The 20381-nt window shown below is 40.4% G+C and overlaps 1 protein-coding gene across 2 annotated transcripts in view; it reads left to right on the top strand.

Moving 5' to 3' along the window:
• LOC145455825 (uncharacterized) overlaps nt 1–20381 on the top strand; it is a 38186-nt gene that overhangs the window by 14744 nt on the left and 3061 nt on the right. For both annotated transcript variants that reach the window (XM_080333841.1, XM_080333840.1), the window contains exons 7-23: nt 323–375; nt 5141–5277; nt 5864–5988; nt 8077–8295; nt 8451–8555; nt 8622–8779; nt 10065–10278; nt 10989–11148; nt 13209–13365; nt 14766–16882; nt 17235–17312; nt 17555–17682; nt 18155–18233; nt 18332–18481; nt 19056–19210; nt 19757–19864; nt 20228–20359. In XM_080333841.1, coding sequence (XP_080189967.1) covers nt 323–375; nt 5141–5277; nt 5864–5988; nt 8077–8295; nt 8451–8555; nt 8622–8779; nt 10065–10278; nt 10989–11148; nt 13209–13365; nt 14766–16882; nt 17235–17312; nt 17555–17682; nt 18155–18233; nt 18332–18481; nt 19056–19210; nt 19757–19864; nt 20228–20359 — 4275 coding nt within the window. The remainder of the gene's footprint in view (nt 1–322; nt 376–5140; nt 5278–5863; nt 5989–8076; nt 8296–8450; nt 8556–8621; nt 8780–10064; nt 10279–10988; nt 11149–13208; nt 13366–14765; nt 16883–17234; nt 17313–17554; nt 17683–18154; nt 18234–18331; nt 18482–19055; nt 19211–19756; nt 19865–20227; nt 20360–20381) is intronic.

The raw sequence follows: 20381 nt of genomic DNA, 5'->3' as shown, positions 1-20381 counted from the left end.
CAAATTCACTTTATTTGTAATCAGATGCAGTGCTGATACAGAAAAGTTTGTGAGCGCGAATGAAGACTTGATTATTGTAGTGAAGTCTACTGTAATGTCAAGGCCATGTAATATCAATAGAAATGAAAGAAATGGTGAGAGGTTAGAACAGAATTCTGATCTTGGTAGAGAAATCGCCATGCTGTTGACATGCCAATTCTGATTGTACTACTTCATATTTTGACTGTTTATTGATAATAATAATAATAGTATTCTTGAAGTAGGTGAACTATTTTTTATACATTATGATTATAAAGTCCTGGTAATTCGTTTTGATCTTTAGATGCAAAAGGACCATATTATTCAAAACGTATGCGGTGGACCTACGGCATACAAGTATGGAATTTTCATATTTCTCAATTTATCTACATGATGGGACATTTTTGCAACAGGTGTCAAAGTGTTTGCTTTATTGGTGATCTTATAGACATCCAATTGATCTCACTACCATATAGGTCAGGGGCGCTGACACTTGCTCTTTGTCACCCACTTTTTGATACCACGATATACTAATAAAAAAGACCGTCACTTGCCTTGGTGACCCAAAAACTGACCGGCTCATACCTAATTTTTGTAAAACTACGGTACAACGAAAAACAGTGATGTCTGGATTTTCAGTTCCAGAAGTGTGATTGTTTTGCTTTGAAAATTATGAAGTTAATCTTCAAGGCTAACTATACAACACAATTATGAAAATACACTTTCCTCAAGACACAACTTACCAAAGCAGTAGCAAACAAGCCTTAACTACTGTAACTCTTAAAACAAGTAAACTGTGACTAAAAGTGGTGATATGATGCAAACTGGTGACAATCCGCTTGAGGCACAGGCGTGGCCAGATTACGAAAAGGCCAAACCCCACAGCCCATTTTTAAAATTAACATGAAGTAGAGTTTTTTTAGGCAGGTTTATTTAGCTTTAAATTTTTCTTTGCGCTTTAGTGTCACTAGATTTATTGATTTTAATGTGGACCCCTCCCCCCCAAAAAATAAAAACTACGTTTAATTTACAGAGCAGAATCTGACTGTATTCGCAATTATTAAAGAACAGTATTTTACTAGCCTGGCTTGAGGCGGTGAGGAGGCTTTAGTCAAGTGGTGTGCCGAAACCTTCGATATTGTTATGTTTTAATGCCGAAATCGCTGAAGCCTGATAGTCCTGTCCTTGCAATCTGAGCCCTGCGATATAAATGCAACTCACAGAACAAAACATTACACCCCATGAAGAAATGAGAATTTGGAATCGCATTTGACTCATGAGCCCGTGTTTCCTTTAGTTTGGTCTGGTTCGTGAGAGCGATTTCAATATCTCTCAAGTAACGACAACCTTTACCGGAGGTCACAAAATAACAGGATGCTTCAACAAAGTAATCACTAGCAATCGACTCGCTCGAAGCTAACCCGCAAAAACCTGAATTAGTCTTAACCGTGTGACATGAGCATGACTTTAGATGAAGAATTATGTTCCCAGGGTTGTAATGACTCAAGTCATGACTCGACTCGAGTCGCGATATTTTCGTGACTCAAATTGACTCAAGTCATTTTTCAGATGCGTAAAATGACTCGGCTTCAGTCAATTTTTGTATTGACTCGAGACTAGAACGGTCAAGACAGACATTTTGTTGTAACTTCAGAGAATAGTAAAGTTACCACATTATTGGTATGTCGTCTATCAGTACTGCTGTTTGCATAATAGGGCCAGAAACTGTGTAAAGTGAGGAAAATACTATATTATGAATGCGAGTCATTCTATATCCCTCGAGCAGAGTTGAAAAAAGTGGTTTGGACCAGATTGAACTCAAAACTGAACAGTGAACATACCAGACATGGGGTAATCGCGATTAGTAATCGTAATCGATTACGACGATTACACCATTTTCAAGTAATCGTAATCGCAATCGATTACATTCGAAAAAAATCCAAAGTAATCGTAATCGTAATCGACTACTTCACATATCTAATCGATTTCTTCATGAAAGAACGATTACTTTTTATTTGTACAATGAATTTGACATAACCGAACATTCGTGAACAAGGAAGAGATATTCTACCAGGTTATTGATAACGCAGACGGTTGATTTTCAAACGCCACTGCTCATTATTACGTCAGAAGTATTAGCTTTGCTCGCCCTTGCGTAAGACGTATCCCATCCACACGTAGTAAATATATATCCGATGTACATTGTTGTGTGATTGTTAGAACAGTGTAAGCTATGTCGTATATCAGGTTAGCAATACGCTCCTGACGCCACTACTTCGCAGCAAGATAATAATCACCACTCTGCCTAGTTTCTAATAGTAACTTATGTATTGATGTTTGGTTATGCTTAGTTAAACGCAGTTTGGCCGTTGCTGCTTGGCGAGCAGCAGGTCTATCTATCTATGTAGTATACGTAGGTATTGTACGTACGCCGGACAAAGATTTGAAATTGTGTACTCGTCAAATAAAACATTACGATGGTATAATCAACATCTGCTGATTTATATTATAACCGAGCCGTTCTTTGCCGTTTCTCGTAACGGCAGCCTGCAGTATCTGTATTAAGTGGAAGGTAGAATTTTGAGTTCACTTTATCTTATTCTCATACGACTCTAGTTGAAACGTGCGCCGATCGTTATTTCACAATTCTTCACTCGACATTTATACCTGTCGCCATAGCCATCCGCTTATACACCATGTTAGCGTGGGTTGTAGGTACAATCAGGACCAAAACAGCAATTCGTCCCCCACTCCAAACATTGGTATTGGTAGGGTTGTAACCAAGTCACAATGTTCCGAGTCACAAGTCAATATCGCTTTCATAGTTTTGACTCGAGTCAGGTCGAGTCATTTTCAATTCACCCCCGAGTCAAGTCCTAGTCCAAGTCAGCTAGTATAGGGTTGAGTCCGAGTCATAGTATTTGACTCGAGTACGAGTCCAGGTCGTTATGTTCACAGATCAGTTTTCAAATCAATCCGGTTCAACCCACTTTTTTCAACTCTGCTCGAGTGGTATAGAATGGCTCGTATTCATAATATAGTAATTTTCATCAGTTTTCACGATTTACGGCCCTATTTCCATGTAACAGGACTGATAGACGAAATAAAAATAATAAACTTTACTATTCTTCGAAGTGACATGGAATGTATGTCTTGGCCGTTCTAGTCTCGAGTCATATGACTTGGTTCAAGTCATGCAAAATGACTCGAGTTCAAGTCGAGTCAATACAAAAATTGACTCAAGTCGAGTCAATTTAAGCATTTGAAAAAATGACTCGAGTCAAGTCTAGTCAACAAATAATTGCGATTCGAGTCATTACAACCCTGGGTATTGGGGCCCCATGGTGGTCAGTTTTCAAGTTGATGACTGAATTTCATCATAGTATTGGTAATTGCATTATATCGCTATTCATTCAAATTTACCGGTAGAGCTGGGGGCACGTAATTCATAATAATAGCATCTGGTATGTTGTGATAATTAATTTATTGTATGTTGTTAATTCGTGACCTCCCGCCTTCTATATAATCAAAAGATACTGTAGTCGCCCAAACGTAGCAGACTAAAAGAAAACCATTTGTGAGACGCACACACAAATTGTAATGTCTTCATTCTTATGTGAGTGCCCCGGCTAGCATTTGCATTGTTGGGGCTCAGATTGGAGGGACCGCACTATTCATTACGCCCACAGAGCGCGGCTACTGACAATGGACAGTTTGGACACATACCCAAAGTTTTGGCCATGGTCATTCTTTGGCTGCACACTTTGTGGAGTTGCATGTTGGCCAAAATTGCATACGTCTTTTGGTGTGTCGTGGCGGGGTAATGACTGCCACCGAAATGTATATTCCTATAAATGATGCATGCTTTTTTTTCTTGAGGGGAGAGGTATGTATTTCAAAATCAAGCTCGAAGAAAATTTTCAAGTTAATTAACTCCCTTGAAAGTACTTTATAATAATTTATTTTGATTTACGAAATACTTTTGAGTCCCCTGAGAGCTCGCTACCGGTTCTATTGGGGAGTTTGTGGTGTGGCAGTTACGGACCTGGCAAGAATGCAAATCGTTGGGTGCGACGAATAATCCTGAATAGAGTTGCGCAATGGGTGCATTATGACGTAACAAGCAAATGACGTATGATTTATAACGAAAGTTGTTATATCATTAGACCTTATTTTCATCGAAAGTCTCATATTGTCTTCCAATATCTCCAATATCTCTTCCAATATATTAGTTATAAGAAGCAAAACAAATGTAATCGTGAGTAATCGTGATTACTTTTGAAATGTAATCGTAATCGTAATCGACTACTTCCTGATTTTGCTGTAATCGTAATCGTAATCGTAATCGCGTGATTCACAAGTAATCGTAATCGCAATCGATTACATTCGTGAAGTAATCACCCCATGTCTGGAACATACTAACTTGGACTCGGACCCGAGTCAAAGTTGGTGAATTGAAAATGATTCGACTCGAGTCAAAACTATAAAAGTGAGATTGACTTGTGACTCGGAACCTTGAGACTTGGTTACAACCCTGTATGTTCCCTACATTTTTTAAAGTCACCTGATTATGTGGGCTGAGAGAACATAGAAAATAGTTAGTACTCTGCGTGGATACCATTACTTTTTGACAAAATTCATTTATTAACCTCCAAAATTTTCACACAGAAGGGTGTCTGGAGATCGAAATCCTCCAGAAGTTGTTTTGATCACCCTATGGGGGTCCCCAGACCATCTTTGTTTTATGGACTTTCAAACTGCTGTTAGGGCCCTGCTCTTGCTTGTCCTTTTTGTTCGATTCCTTGTATACATCATTCATTGGATCCTTTCTGGGCATTTTCTACACCATAAGAACGAGCGGCACAGGTGAGGAGGAGCCTCGATAAACCTTCGACGCTAGCGCTACTGGCTACAATTAAACAATGTCGGCTGCATAGATGGCAGTGGATGTCACGTCACCATTACGCCTGAAATGCCACCTGAATTCATCAAATATACTTGTTTATCTGGCTGCTCCACCATTGCTCCCTTCAAGTACAAATACTTTGCCACTAATTGCTTGCGACTGTAAAAAATCTCAAATGTATCAAATAGGGTAACGGTGATGATTACTTTTTTTCAGGTGTGACATATGCTTGATGACGTTTCCGCGATCCTTCAGTCTTCGACGCCATTACACGCGGAGGCATATAAACCCCAAGTATGTTCCTCCCAGGACGGAAAGTGCGACAGCGAATGCGGAAACCAGTACCGAAGCTGGTACGTTTGCTTATTTGAATCGCACGTTAATGCGAGTTTTAATTCTGTGTGATTTAGTCTTCATTGGTATGCATATTGACAAAGAAACGTAATTTGTACATCTGGGTGTAACTATTGACTAAAGACAAGAGTACAAGACTACATTTTTCGCATACCCCTGATAATGGCATCCACTGATGTTTTGTTCCAACACTGGAAACGTGCTATTGTTTTATCACTTCTGAATCAGGAAGCCGTGCACTCTGTCTTTGTTGTGGTACATATGGCAATTTCATTCATATTTGCATCATGTGGAGATGGATATGATGTGATGCAACTATGCAGAAGTCACTAACCTGAAACTAATTAATATTTGGCTTGAAAAAGTAGCATTGATACAACCTTGAGTTGGAGCATGTAGAGGAAATGCAATATGGCTCCAATAGGCAACAATTCGTTTACACCAGTTTTGAAGTGATGAAGTATTAACGAACGAATGAGTTGTAAGTAAAATATCACAGATCAAGTGAGTTTTCATCAGTAGGAGAATGATATGCTGTTGTATATTGCATTGTGATTTCCTCTGATAACCCAATGTTATTTTCAGGTGAATCACAGGAGCCTGCTGATATCTATGGGGATGATCAAGACAAACACCTCTATGCGTGCAAAATGTGTTCAAGAAGCCTTATCTATTTTAAGCATAAGAATGAATTGCACGTCCATTGCCTGGTAAATAATCCGCCGTTTTCATACATTTTGAACGCGAGACCTTATACTCTTACGCTTTTGTGGTGAATAGTGAGAATTTTCACTCGCTTAGTTTGAAATTGTGCTGGATGGAAACATAAATTGTGATGGAATTTGCATAATATCAATTTGACGATTTTTCAAATTCTAAGCAGTTTTTAGTTTTTGACTCCCGGATTCAGAAACTGGTAATTCACTCATGTCCAATTTATGATAGAGATAATGTGACGTTCAAATTAATTTGTACTACTATTTCAGTGAAAACTGCCTAGCGTAGAGGCGCGGTAGCCCAACACTGTTGAAATATTGATGACTCACATCACATGCATACAGTTTTAGTATTTGCATATTTCTCGGAAGTTCTAGCGTAAGCATTCGTGTAAAATAATCAAGTGGTGGTACGGTATATGTGTTTAAATTCCTACAGATATTGTGTGTCCACTAGCCTTGAATGTCCTACACAGCACCGTTGCAATTGACTCCGGAAAGATAGTTAAATGCGCAATGAATGGAGCTAGAAACATAATCTGATAAGATGGCCGCGGCTGTGCAAACCTCCACAAAATTACAGACCGACGCCCCGTTTTCAATGACCAAGGAAGTCTGAAAAAAAAGAATTACAAAGCTTTGCAAATATTGAACCATTCAGTATGGCCAAGATTGTCTATCCATATAATACATTGGCTGCATTGTGTTGGAAAAGTTGAACTTCTGTTGTTTCATACAAAATATATTCATCCATATTTTTGAATCTTTCAGTTGATACACACATCAGTAATTATTTTCATCATAGATTTTATGAACACACATAATTTGGATGAATTGAGCAGCATTTATACAATGGCAATATTGTTGCACTGAAACACTCACCAGTTGAGCAGATGCTGAACCAGTACAGCAAGATTTAAAAATCTCTCAAAACAGAACTAAGTCCCTTATAATATAGTATTACCCAGTGACGTACGGTGCGTTTCATGGCTGGTGAGGCACTGATTCCTTTAGAGCAGGGGTGGGCAACTTCTCCAGTTGGCGGGCCGGATATAGGAAAATGAAGTACTTGACGGGCCGGGCTCCTGAATCGATACATTAAACTCGTATTAATCCACCCTCACAAGGATTATTCGTATTTAGTGTTAACTTTAAGTTTGAAGCATGGAGACCAAAACAGTTCCCAATGAATTTATTAACGTAATGTATTTCGGTAGCTGTTGAATTCAATGAGACATCTGCAGTCGATGAAAGCTGCGAACAGGCTCTTTGTAATCTGGTTGCATGCCGGACACAAAGAAAACAAAGAACTAAATAGTAACTAACATATTCACTACTATTTTTGTCCGGAAAAAGAAAGAATAACCCACAGTGACTATAATTTGACGTAATATGCAAGTATAGTGGAGAATTGCGGCAGACTACTGCCGCGGGCCACATTATCATGTACGACCGGCAACTGTCTGTGGGCCGCGCAAAATCCCATCTCTGGTCGCATCCGGCCCACGGGCCGTATGTTGCCCGTCCCTGCTTTAGAGTCCGGTTCACAAATATATAAACCCAAAATTGTAGCTGATTCAGTTGACGACTTGTTTCTTATCTATGACAATAGCACCATTCACACACAGGTCCGTCTGCGCCTCACACCTCCTTTCGCGCTATATATTTAAACAACAAATATCCGAATTCCCTGATTTTTGGTGTAAAAATGTTTTAGAATTAGTCATTCATGAATATCGATAGAAAATACCCATAATTATTGGCGTTATATTCATTGAAGGTTTCTCAATTTACTCTTACTCATCCTGACGACAGGTGAGGTGCTGCCTCACTTGCCTCCCCTGGCCGCATGTCACTGGTATTACCTTTATTCTGTTGGCCCTACTTATTCATCTTTGCAATTTCATCAGAATAATTTAGGTCTTATCACACAAAATTATTTAGTGCTTTGTCCACACATATAGAATCTATGTTCATTTCCCGGATAACACCATGAATAGATTTCCTTCTTTGGTCTCTGGAAGATGGAAAGGTCACGGCTTTTATTGGCAACTATTCCAAAACACTTGTCCTTTCAAACAGGAAAATCACACCACGGAGCCGCGCCGCCCAGTCAGTTTATTCAAGTGCGATATCTGTCGAAGGCCTTACTCTACAAGACATGAACTCGAAAGGCATAAGCGCACGCATTCGGGAGAACGCCCTTATCAATGTGGATATTGCAACAAAACCTTTCCCACTTCCACAAATGCACGCAGGCACGAGCGTACGCATACGGGCGATCGACCTCATACATGTAAAGTAAGTCAAATTGGCGAGTGATTGCACGTTTCCTATATTATCAGTAGGCAATACTAGTACATCCGGTTTCCTCTCCTGTCTTGGCAGTATAATTTGCCGAGAACTGTCTTCGAATGTGCGTGCGCATCTGAGGCTATGAAAACGATCACTTTCAGATATGTAATAAGGGTTTCATACAACGTACCGACATGGTCAAGCATTTAAGATCTATGCACAAAATGAAAGTCACAAAGACGAAGGCGCAAAAGTCTGGGTTTACGGTATGTTATCAATGCCGAATGCGAAATAGGTATTCCTAATATTGTGATTATTATATTATGATACAGAATGAAGGCAAACATACCAAAAACGGTAGAGCCGATGGCAGTGGAAAAGTGTTTGAAACCGACAAGAGCAATGAATTTCAAGAGAATATCGATTTTGCTGCGTATTTAAAGCTTGATCAGCACATCAGCGGTACTCTGATGGGAGAAGGAGTGTCTGCGTATGTATCTCATGCATTTTTCCATTCATGCAATCCCCGGTCTTTGCTATCATGCTCCGACCAAATTACTGTTACATCATACTGCAGGATTATCACTGATTCTGGTCATATTTTCTTGCCCAGCGCACACTTTTAGAAATTAACGTGCATCATTTTAAGGCTATTCCATATTCAAGTCCACGAAAAATAACTTCATTATTCGCTAAAACCTTTTCGATTGATACTCGTCAGTAGCAAAATTCAGTCCATGTTTGATTAATAGACTTCTCAAACTCATTTCGAGGTTATCATGTCTTGTCATGGTATCGCAGTGCGCAATGCTTTTAAGGGATGAAAAATTACCAAACAAATCAATGGCAGTATTGCTTCCTGAATTAGAAAAGGTATGGATCGATTTGCCGTCTCTGGGATAGAGAGACTAATTGTGTCATATTTTACATTACCATGATCGCGTCTTACCAAGGACAGTCAGAACTTTTCATGTTGCCAGACTGTGTAACTGCAATTTAACGAATGAAAGATGGTGCTTCTAAAGGCAGGTTTCACGCAGCTGAAGTGTAATAGCCAAGCGAGATGGTGTAATGGTGATGCGTCTCGCTTCTCGATCGGTAGGTTGTGGGTTCGATCCCCGGCCAGGTCAGACCAAAGACTCGAAAACTAGTATCCGCAGCTATCCTGCTAGGCGCTCAGCATCCACGGATAGCATGGAGGAGAAAAAACGGGGGTGCAGACTAGGTGACCTTACGGTCGCATCACATCTCCATCGTTGAAGCGTCTCGATGGTGCAGGCGAAAAAGAATATCATATCTCAACTCTAATATGACCTCTATGCAGAGGTGGTCAAAGTAGTCATCTACTCATGTAGAAGTAGAAGTAATGTCACCAATAAATATTCAAGTATAAGTGTTAGTAGCGATTTCCAAGTAAGTAAAAAGTAACCATTCTAGGTCTAGTTTTACGTAAAGTCCAAAAACTTTTAGGTGGAACCACTATAGCAGATAGTGCAAGCACGCAAAACGTACTTGAGTACTCACAAAGAGGTGCTTTATTTTAGACCATTGACCACCTCTGCTCCTATGTCATAACCATAAGAATGGTAACTGTGACCTCTGCAGCACTCTGTGATGGGCTGTTATCTTTTAAAGTCAGCTTGGAGCACGACTTGCCAAACTAATTTCCAAAGTTGCCTGCCTACATATTGCGCTTTTAAAATGACTGCTCCGACCAATTAGCAGTTCTGAGAGACCTGAGTGACTGTTCTTTTCTCCATGTTCAATCAATGCAGATCCAACTACTGTGGTAAGGACACATCCTCGAATGGAAACAAAAACGGGAACTCCCCTGCTAAAAATACCAATCTTCGAGACCTCCCGCCCAGTCAGATCATGGGAGAGGACGGCAAGATGGAAAAGATGCACAGATGCCCAGAATGCTCGAAAATGTTCACAAGCAACATTAACTTGAGAAGGCATTATAAGTTGAAGCATGAAAGGAACCAGGTCAGTGTCTTATTACTTTTTGTCTCCTATTACCAATACTCGCTCAAGTGTATTTAAATGATGGTGCACGCCTTTATAAAACAATGAGCTTATGAGATTTCATGTCTCTTTCCATTATTACTTCAGTATATGTGACTTGCTTGAAAGGTATGTGATAAATGTCTGAAAGTATAATGAGGTGTCATGGTAGTAATGCTAATGTAGGTCAATATAAACATGTATACAGTGGTAGACTCTCTAGGGTTTGTATGATTTTGCAGATTAGGGTCAAATGAGTTAATCTCAGAATAGGATATTATGAAGAAATCTCCATGACTCATAGCAATGTATTTTTGTAATGCTATTATGTCTGTAGTAGTAATGAGTGGTTCATATAGTAGACCAGCGTGACTGTGAATGTCAGTATTACTTTTACTGTGGTGTATACTGGTTCATAGAAATATGTGGCTTCTTTTTATTGGCATAAGATACCAGACTGGAAATTTTTATGTACAGTATGAATTGTGATGCTTTACTCCTTACCTTTATCTGTAAGAAGACAGGTTACTCACTATTAATGGGGTGATGTAATGATAGGGCTTCTCTGACCATTGATTCGTGTATGTATAAGCAATTCCTTACTATTGCACAGAACAGGATTGACTTGACTATTTACTGCGCAGAAAGTGCATGTGTGTGTTGGTTTTGATTAGAATCAAACTTGCCTCTAGATCTATCAAAGTGCTGAGCCAGTGAGCATGGTTGTGGAGAAGTATAAAATGATGGATGACGGTGCGTCTAATGTCAATAAAGAAGATAAAAGCAATGGTGAAAAGGGGAATATACCGACTTTACTAGCAGGAAATGACAACTCGGATAATAAGGATGAAGGTAAGGCTCCATATTCAAGAAAGCATGGTTGTCAGCAGTTTTGAGTTAAAATGCTCTTGACCAGATTACGACTTTAGCATGCTTGACACATTTCTTGCATACTTTATTTTAATGTAATACTTATGCTATATATGTTTCTGTATTTCCCCACTCAATGAATTCAATTGTGCATGCCACCTTCAAGAGTCAATGTACATGATTTATTATATTGCTGTAAGTCCAGGTGTGTGTGTTGATCTAATTAATCAAGTATCTTTTGACATATGTTTTTTGTTTGCTCTCCTGACAATTTGTGATGGGGAAGGATGTTGGTCCTGTCAAAATTGAGTGGAACTCATGAAATTAGTTTAGGAATTCCTAAAATATAGTTATAAACAGAGTTTTCTCTCTGTGTTATTAGTAGTCAATGGTTCTAAGACCAACAATCATGAAATTTGAGTTTAGTTGAGTGTTTGCAGTGATGTGAGCAGTGGGCTGATCACTGAGTAAGCTGTATTTGGAACAAAAGTACTTGTTTCCTACTTCTCAAATTTAGCCAGGCAGAAATTAGTGAGTGTTTGTACTGACATGAATTCTCATTGTTTTATTAGTAAATTCGCCACAACCACTTGGCTATATAGCTCAGACTGATTAACATATAAACAGGTCGCCTGTCAGTCAGTTTAAACTTGATAACATCAATTCAATTCACTGGGAATATATAAGATGTACAAAGGACCTGTTGAAGTGTTCATAATAGCTGCAGGGATTCACTCATATCACTCCAAATGAATGATTGAGACATCAAAACAAAGATACACCCATAGAAGACTACCTAGAGAACTGGGTTAATTCAATTATTTATGGGTGCTCTGAGTAGAGATTATGGTTATCTTCCAATATATATGTTAGCAATAAAGCTAATGCCTACAATACAAAAACACTTAGCATGCAATCCAATATATTTAAGTTTGAAAACTTTCAACTCATGTAATAGAAAACCATTGTTTCTTCAGTCTCTATGTTGTTATCACGTGGAATTGATTCACTAATGCATCTCTTTTGAGGAGTAGGGCTCTTCAAAAATGACTTTTTTTCTCAAATCGTACTGGCTACTTGATAAAATTGTTAGGTTACCTAATTTAAGCCTACACACAAAATTTGGTTCAATTCCAGCCAGTAACCGCTTTGCTACAGGAGAAGAAAGTTTCTATTTATCATATAAAAATGAATAATAAAAATTTTGAAAATTTTCTGTTCACCCCATGAAAGTGTTAGGCTGTCTATAGAAACGATGCTGACCAAATTTGGTTCAATTCCAACCGGTGGAAGCGGAGTTGTTGCCGTCGAAAAATTTGGATTTGAATAAAATAGTATTTACGGTGTCCGATTCTTTGTTTATTGTGCTCACCGTAAATACTATTTTATTCAAATCAAAATTTTTCGACGGCAATAACTCCGCTTCCACTGGTTGGAATTGAACCAAATTTGGTCAGCATTGTTTCTATAGACAGCCTAACACTTTCATGGGGTGAACAGAAAATTTTCAAATTTTTCATTATTTATTTTTATATAATAAATAGAAATTTACTTCTCCTGTAGCAAAGCGGTTACTGGCTGGAATTGAACCAAATTTTGTGTGTAGGCTTAAATTAGGTAACGTAACAATTTTATCAAGTAGCCAGTACGATTTGAGAGAAAAAGTCATTTTTGAAGAGCCCTATTGAGGAGGCCTGCAATTTGCCGTTTTGTGTTATTATGTAGATAAATATTATCATGAAGCTAGATTTGAAATTTCAGAACCTTACTCACAAACTGATCCAGGAATGTTAGTCAGGTATTCCAATCTGAATTACTGCAAACTTGCTGCCCATGTGAATTGTAGTTGAAGTAGTTATTTGTGACCTCCTCTCAGTATTTAGGGCCTGGTTTAGCTAGCTAATCCAGAATCAACAACACCTGGAAATAGCAGTTGGTGGAGAAGATAACACCACCATCTTTAATATCACTGTTGTATACCATACAGAAACATTATGTTCAGGTTTATACCTTGCTTTTTATGTCTATTTCAATGGGTGAAGATGGACCATTGAAGGCAAATGACTCAACTGAAGGCCAGGAGTCTGTAAAAGACGAAATTTGTTCAACTTCAACTGCAACGCCAGTCAAGAAGGAGATCAAACCTGGAAAACATTCGAAATTGAGTAGTATTGTTCAGAGACTTGCGAGCAAAATAAAGTAAGATATTTACTGATCAATCTGTATGAGACACACAGCGTATACACAGCTGTAGTACATTGTAATTATGCACATTCTTTTCTAGCATTCACTAGCATTTTGTTATTCTTTGAATGAAATATCATCTACTGATACTGTAGATCAGTGGTTCCCAACCTTTTTTTAGACACGTCCCCTTTATGATAGTGAAAAATTTCCCGCCCTCCTTATCGTCATATCACAAAATCCAACCGGGATGCTAGCAACCTCAACCGATTGTTTGATGGCATGGAAGGTTATAACTGTTGATGAGAGAATTAAAGAATATGAAATTCGGTCTATATATAGACAAACACGCGTGAATTGGAGGTAAATCGCGGAGGTAATTTTTTTTCAGTTGACCGTTTCTTCGCGCCCCTCTCAGATGCTTTCACGCCCCCACAAGAGGGGCACGCCCCCCAGGTTGGAAACCACTGCTGTATATTAACTTGTTTCCCTGAGCAGCAGCTCCTGGCAGTAGTCCATTGAAATTGAAGTGTACTTCCTAGTAATAATATCAGAGGAAATTAGTTTTTCTCAGCTAGACAGATATAGCCTATTCATCATGTTCATGAAGTACCCTGCTTCCTTTGCTGCTCACATTACTTTCCTAGCCTTTGCAAAACATTGAGTGCAGATTATGATGTAGACCCAGCATGTACATCTAGTTTTCTTTTCTACTGTTTATTCAAACAGTGAAGAGTTGCTTGTGCTTGCATTGTGTTGTATGACCAACGTGGGAGATTAGATCAAGATTTGTGAGATAAGTAAATTAGTTTGTGTTGTTGTAACGCCTTTGTGTTGAATAACTAGAGAGGGCGCTCGTCCACCAGCTATCTAAACTCCTGGCATTTTTCATTCTTAATATGGAGATTGGCATTGGGATGCAACAATGCTGTCTGGCTCTTTTTCTCTTGAGCTACTCTCTCGTTTTGCCAGACAGCATTGTTGCGTCCCAATGCCAATCTCTATAACAAAGAAAAATTCGAGGCTGATTGTGAAAGTTCCAGGGCCACGAGCGGAATAAGATTTATATTTTCGTAATCAGTGCAGAGTCAGCTTTCGATTGATACCTGTTTTACCAAATTTAATGCTCGGCAAGCTGGTCAAAAATGACTGTCAAATTGCCTGTAGCCAAATGGAAATTGTGACGTGATACAATTTCACTGAGGCGTGAGATTTGCCTGTGTCGACACCATATAGGACACTATGGTGATACCATGCAAAGATCAAAATATCAAAACGACTTAGAGCAGTCTTTCAATCATCCTACATACTGCCACTATTGCGTTGCAGCTGTCATGTCAATTTACTTGTCGATGTCATTTTCCGGCACAAATTATTCTCAAAACATTAACGCCACATTTGTATTGTGTTCACAGTGCTGAAAAGTCAGTTTCGCCAGAAAATATGGACTCTCCGTTACTGGTAACCCCCGAAAAAGAACCGATTTCACAACTAGAAGAGTTTGGCAATCAAATTTTCGCCGACACGACCTCGCCTAACAATTCCACGTCCCCAAAACGGAACAAACGAAAACCCAGCAGCGTACAGCACGTCCCCGTGAAAGAAGACGACACCCCACGTGAAATTCCAAAACACAAAAGCATGATACCCGATAACTACAAGCAACACATCCGAAAAGTGGGATCACGACCTGAAAAAGAGCCTGGGACGGTAGGTGGGATATACCGGAAAGTACTGGCTACCGGGACGCGTCCGCGGTCTAACGTGGAGCAAAGGAAAACGGAGTACGGAGTATTCGCAAACCGGGAGAGATACGGGCGTTTAAGCTCGTCGTGTCGTACTGAAGATAATATGAGAGAGACATCAGTCAAAATGAACCAATTTGCCAATTTATCACAGCGGTCTGCGCCTTACCATGCCAGGCCCGGGTCTGGCGACCGTCGTCAATCCGGCGCGCCCGAAAAGCGCCAGGACACCTCGCGAATTGAGACTTTCTTGTCGCAGTGTTACAGCTCAAGAAGATGTGACGTGCCACAAAACGCGATATTAGACCGGACTGTCCCGGTGCGGGACTCAAATTCAGCCAACCGAAAGCTCAAATACAACATGAAACACTTTACGATCGAACGGTCCAATGAGCATCTACCGGCTGCTGCATATTTTTCGCGGCGTGACCCGGGGTTCTCCCCGGAGCCCAAAAACGAGAATGCAACCGATGTCCCGTCCGATAAGAATTGGGGCGAAAACGACGCCCCCCTTGATCTCCGCGTCCAGTGCAAACGAGACACCCCGGGCTACGTCGTGAGAGACGACGGGGTGCTGGATTTCAGCCAGAAGACCCGGGACAGTGTCACCAAGTCAAAGCCCCATGTGGATAACCAAGGTCCACGACCCCCAGTGCAAAACCCCCCTCGCGTTAAAGTGGAACCACGCAAAAACGCAGCCGTGTTTTCAGACCGACGTTACCCCGAGCCTTACTCTCGGCCTTTTCCTGAAGAAATTCCCCCGTGGGCCGGTCGACAAAAATACATAGACCGGGACGCCTGCCAGCCATCCCATGCAGCAATAGACCACCGAAGAGATATAATACACGGCCGGCCTACGTCGTCCAAACCTGGCAAGCCTTATAAATTCCATTGCGTCGATTTTAAACCGCCTGTCCCACGTGGTCCGGTTGTGATTGACAGTAAGGGCAGGATGCAGCAAAGTTTCCGATCTTACTGGGACCATCCGTACCCTATGCCGCGAGGTGGGTCGCTAATGGGTCGACGTGGGTACACACCGACAAACGCGTACCTCCCTCCTCCCACGCAAGACGACCCAAGACCGTACATGACTGATAAAATCATGCCAGGTCAGATGCAGCACAAACATTTTTCGCACGGCTCACATTATAGTCAGCATGCGATGGCGACACCGAGATATACACACGCCCGGGACAGTTTACCATCCTATCCCGCTCGCCGGCCCAATCATAACTGGCATCCGGACCAACGCAGAGACCCGCGTTTCGCTCATTTTGACCAATCGAGTCCCAGTTCGGGTAATTTAAGGCCGATTCTGCCAAAAGCCGATTGGTCAGCGGACATGATTCAGAAGTCAACGTGGAAAGATGACCCCAGACCGATACCGTCTTCGATACAGAGACTCGCAATGAAAAAATCTCAAGGGCCATCACCGTTTGACAGATGGGACATATTCGATGATAGAGATATGATGAATAGATGCATTAAAAAGGCGCAGCAGTCCCTGCATAACGAACCTGCCAACGATTGTGTCAAGCGCGCCAAAAGCGAGGCTTTCGACAGGAATTCGGCCGCTTACAAAACCAGCCAGAGCATCTCGTCTTATATCAAAAAGATTAGCAGCGACAGGTCAAGGGGTCGTGACAAGCATTTTGCGATGGCCCCCGGGTCAATTAAACCTAGGGTGCCGCGGTTCATCCCAGGAACGGCCGATGTCGGGGTTAGGAATCAAGCGATGACGCAAAAAGTGGATGCCGGATCAGGGATGTTTGAGATGCTAAATCTGAGTGAGTGCTGATAAATTTGTTATTATTATAGCGGTATCCAGTGCGCTACTAGTGCAGGGGGTCTTAACAAGAGGTCCACGACATATCACTATTGAAACTACTCTTATAAACTAAATTGTCCTTATTCATAACATCTGTAGATATTTTTGACGTACTTCCTTCTTTTCTACATTTACTTTGCAATGTACGTTAGTTACATTTGTTGTGCTTTGCTCCTGTTTCAATTTGATATCAGGCTCCTTCAGTTAAAAAACGGCACCTATACCACAATACTGTTTTCAAACGTTTCATTGCTTTTCATGCGCAATGGAGATTGCTGTATCTATACTTATGTTGTTTCCCACTGTTGCAGCATCGTCCATGCGATCGTCTTATCCAAAACGTGGCGATTTGGAACACAGCGAACATCCAAAAGAAACTGTCAAACGAGGTAGGAATATCGTGACTGAACCGTAATGATTGAAAAGCATATTCCCATTGGATTGAACCCGAATGTTTTCTGCTGGCATCCGTCAGGGCCAAAAATATTCAGGTTCATTTCAATATCAATATACTTATGTATATTGAAGTTCTGTACCTCCATGAATCTCTTGAATTGTGTCGCAAAAACAAAGTAGGTATCGCACGCAGAGATCCTTTCTGATGATGACTTGCTTATTGCGTATTTTGCAGAACCAGAGCCGTCACATGAAGAGATTAGCGACAGAGAAAAATTGACCATGACTCCTGGTTTGGAGTCCAACCACGACGTAAGCGAATCTAACGTGACAAAGGTTCAAGATGGCGACACCAGCGTCGAGGTATATATCGCTTTCCACATTTCGATAGATTTCGGGACAGTGTTCGCGCTGTTCGGTGAAAAATACTGCTACCAGCTCAGCGTTAAATTACATAAGTGATTGGGTTTTTTGAATGATTGTCTGTTAAAGTGCTTGTGGCACTTCGGTAAAAAGTACATATTCAATACCAGAAATAATAGAGATTATACTGTAACATGTTCTATTGACGTTGTGCATGTGACAAGATTTTGTAGTAGTCTACTTCTGACTCGATAGGTGAATTCTGTGTCAAAACATTGCAAGCCATCAAGCAGCAGTTGCATTCCAATTACCAATAGTAGCCTTTCTCAGAAGTCCTTTGTCGTTAACCAATAATCGATAAGGAAATTATGTTCCGAGTCCATACACGAGCTCATGCAGTAGCGATATGATCAAACATTTGATATTTCAAGATGCCAAATATAATTTACCTTTTTTCCTGATTCTTTTTCAGTCACACGTCGCCGAGAATTTACGGAATACTTCTGCCGACGATCAGAAGCCTGAAATAGCGCCCGAATCTATACCTATGGGTATGGTAACTTGTCTGTGTACTTTGATGCGACAATACTAAATCAGTGCAGCGTGCACAGCGGTATATGTGTTGTATTGATCTCGACTGTATTTTCAGATCTTGTCAAGTGCAACCCGACTTCAAGTGGAACGAATGAAAATTTGACCCCAAAATCAGAAATATTCGAAGGCTTTCAGTTCACTGGGAAGCTCGTGAATCGAAGGCACACCCAGGCTCACCCGGGCGAGGAAAATGTGTTGTCGAATGGTAATTTATTTTTCGGATTTTTAATTTGTTGCAAATATGGGGGATGTGATAAAGCAAGTAATCTGCTTCTGTATTGCTAATCTAAATAGGGGCTTGGTCAAATTAGGTCCTCCTAATAAATTTTATGACCTCCATTGACCTCTCTGAGTGCCCACTTGAACCTTCTAATGAAGTACTATTTAGTAATGTATTATGTGTGTAATGTATTTTGAGGTGCTGCGAAAGCTTGTAGATTAGCGTAAGGGTTTTGCATGTTATTAATGTTAAAAACCACAGTGTCAACCATAAGCCTAAATTTTAGTTCTATCCTCACTACCAACCCTAACCAAACTCCTAACAGTAAGGCAAGCTAAACTGATCCATAAACTAAATCCTAATTTCAACACTCTCACTTTTGAATGCGTCGCTATTATGACACTTGCTATTTTGTCACTCGCTATACTTCCTGGATGCATTATTTCACTTATTATTTTACATTCGATTACCAAATAAACTCACCACCTCTGATCTACTGCATTTCGCGACTAAATATCAGCCATAACAGTCTCATCAATTTTCAAATTGCATATTCTAGACGACGATGCTCCTTCTAATCCGAAACGTGGACTGAAACGCACCTGCAGCAACGACTCTAACCCCGGTGACTCGCTTAGCGACGAGGGGGACGCGTCGTCGAGGAAATTGATCAAGAAACTGAAATTGAGAGTCATCAAATCGTCCGGGTCCGAGGTATGCCAGTAAAATACTTTCCGTCTTTAACTTTCCTAATAAACCAGGGTAGTAGATGTAGAGTTAGCTCACTTTGCCAGGGCCTTCAAATATTTCAACTTACCAACCCCGACTATGGAACTTTAAACACTTCGGCTTCTAATATTTTCTTCACAGAACTCCGACTCATGTCATTACATTCCTGTAAATATAGTCAGAGAATTATAGGTTTATTGCATTTTTGGTTATTGTTATTCCCAAGTGAATAATCCTACATTTTCGAATTTGAAGGAATTTGTGCCTGAGGAAAGAAATTTGGTTTGTGAAATGTGAAATATAACTGCAATGGCACGTCTTAGCCACATCTGAGAACATTTAGTTCTATTTGAAAGTAGTCAGAGTCGGAACATTTTAGCTAAGTTCGACTCCATCCAGTAGCCTATGTGCTTACCCAACTTTCTGTGACTCATAAACTCCGACACCACAGCGCTGGTAAAAACTGCATTTTTTGTGGTTTCGCCAAAAATACCAGCGCACATGGTCAACTTAGGCTACTGTATGTTTCAGCACAAAAAGTACTGGACTTTGGTTGAACAGGACGGACCAATGCGGTTGACCACAACAAGCTCTCCAGAGCCGGAAACTTTGGCAGACGGCGCCGACAAAACCGATATGGTGTGTAATACACTCAAAATCGAATTAACGGTACAACCAAATCTTAATTGATTTCGGCTGCCACCACGCGAATAAAATAAACGGATAAACGGTTTAATTGAAGATTTCACTTGATTGAATGTAGCTGTGGCAAGATTCAAGTATTTGGAATTTTTCGCTTCCATGCAACTATTATCTATTTTTCGTACTTGTACAATTACTGGAAGCAAATTAACATGCGATATGATGTGCTGTATGTATTGCTTGTTTGCTCGGATTAGCTCTTCCCGATTTAACTTGACTGATTAACATTTATGGCATGAGAATTTGTGTAATTTCATTCCGACGACCAACAGTTTAGAATCTTGTGTCGTGTTTTTGTAGGAAGTTACCGAGCCGTCGGAACCACGCGACTGCGCTGTTGTTAGTGACAAACTCAGCGCGTGTGATGAGAAAGTAGAAGAACTTGTGGATGACCAGAATAGTGTTGAGCCGCCAAGTCAAGACGAAGAAATGGTATGTAATTTCTTATAGAGCA

This window comes from Botryllus schlosseri, chromosome 14, assembly GCF_051294905.1.
Source record: "Botryllus schlosseri isolate E-star chromosome 14, Bs_hap1, whole genome shotgun sequence".
NCBI classification, from domain to species: domain Eukaryota; kingdom Metazoa; phylum Chordata; class Ascidiacea; order Stolidobranchia; family Styelidae; genus Botryllus; species Botryllus schlosseri.
This window is presented reverse-complemented; position numbering and strand designations above follow the sequence as displayed.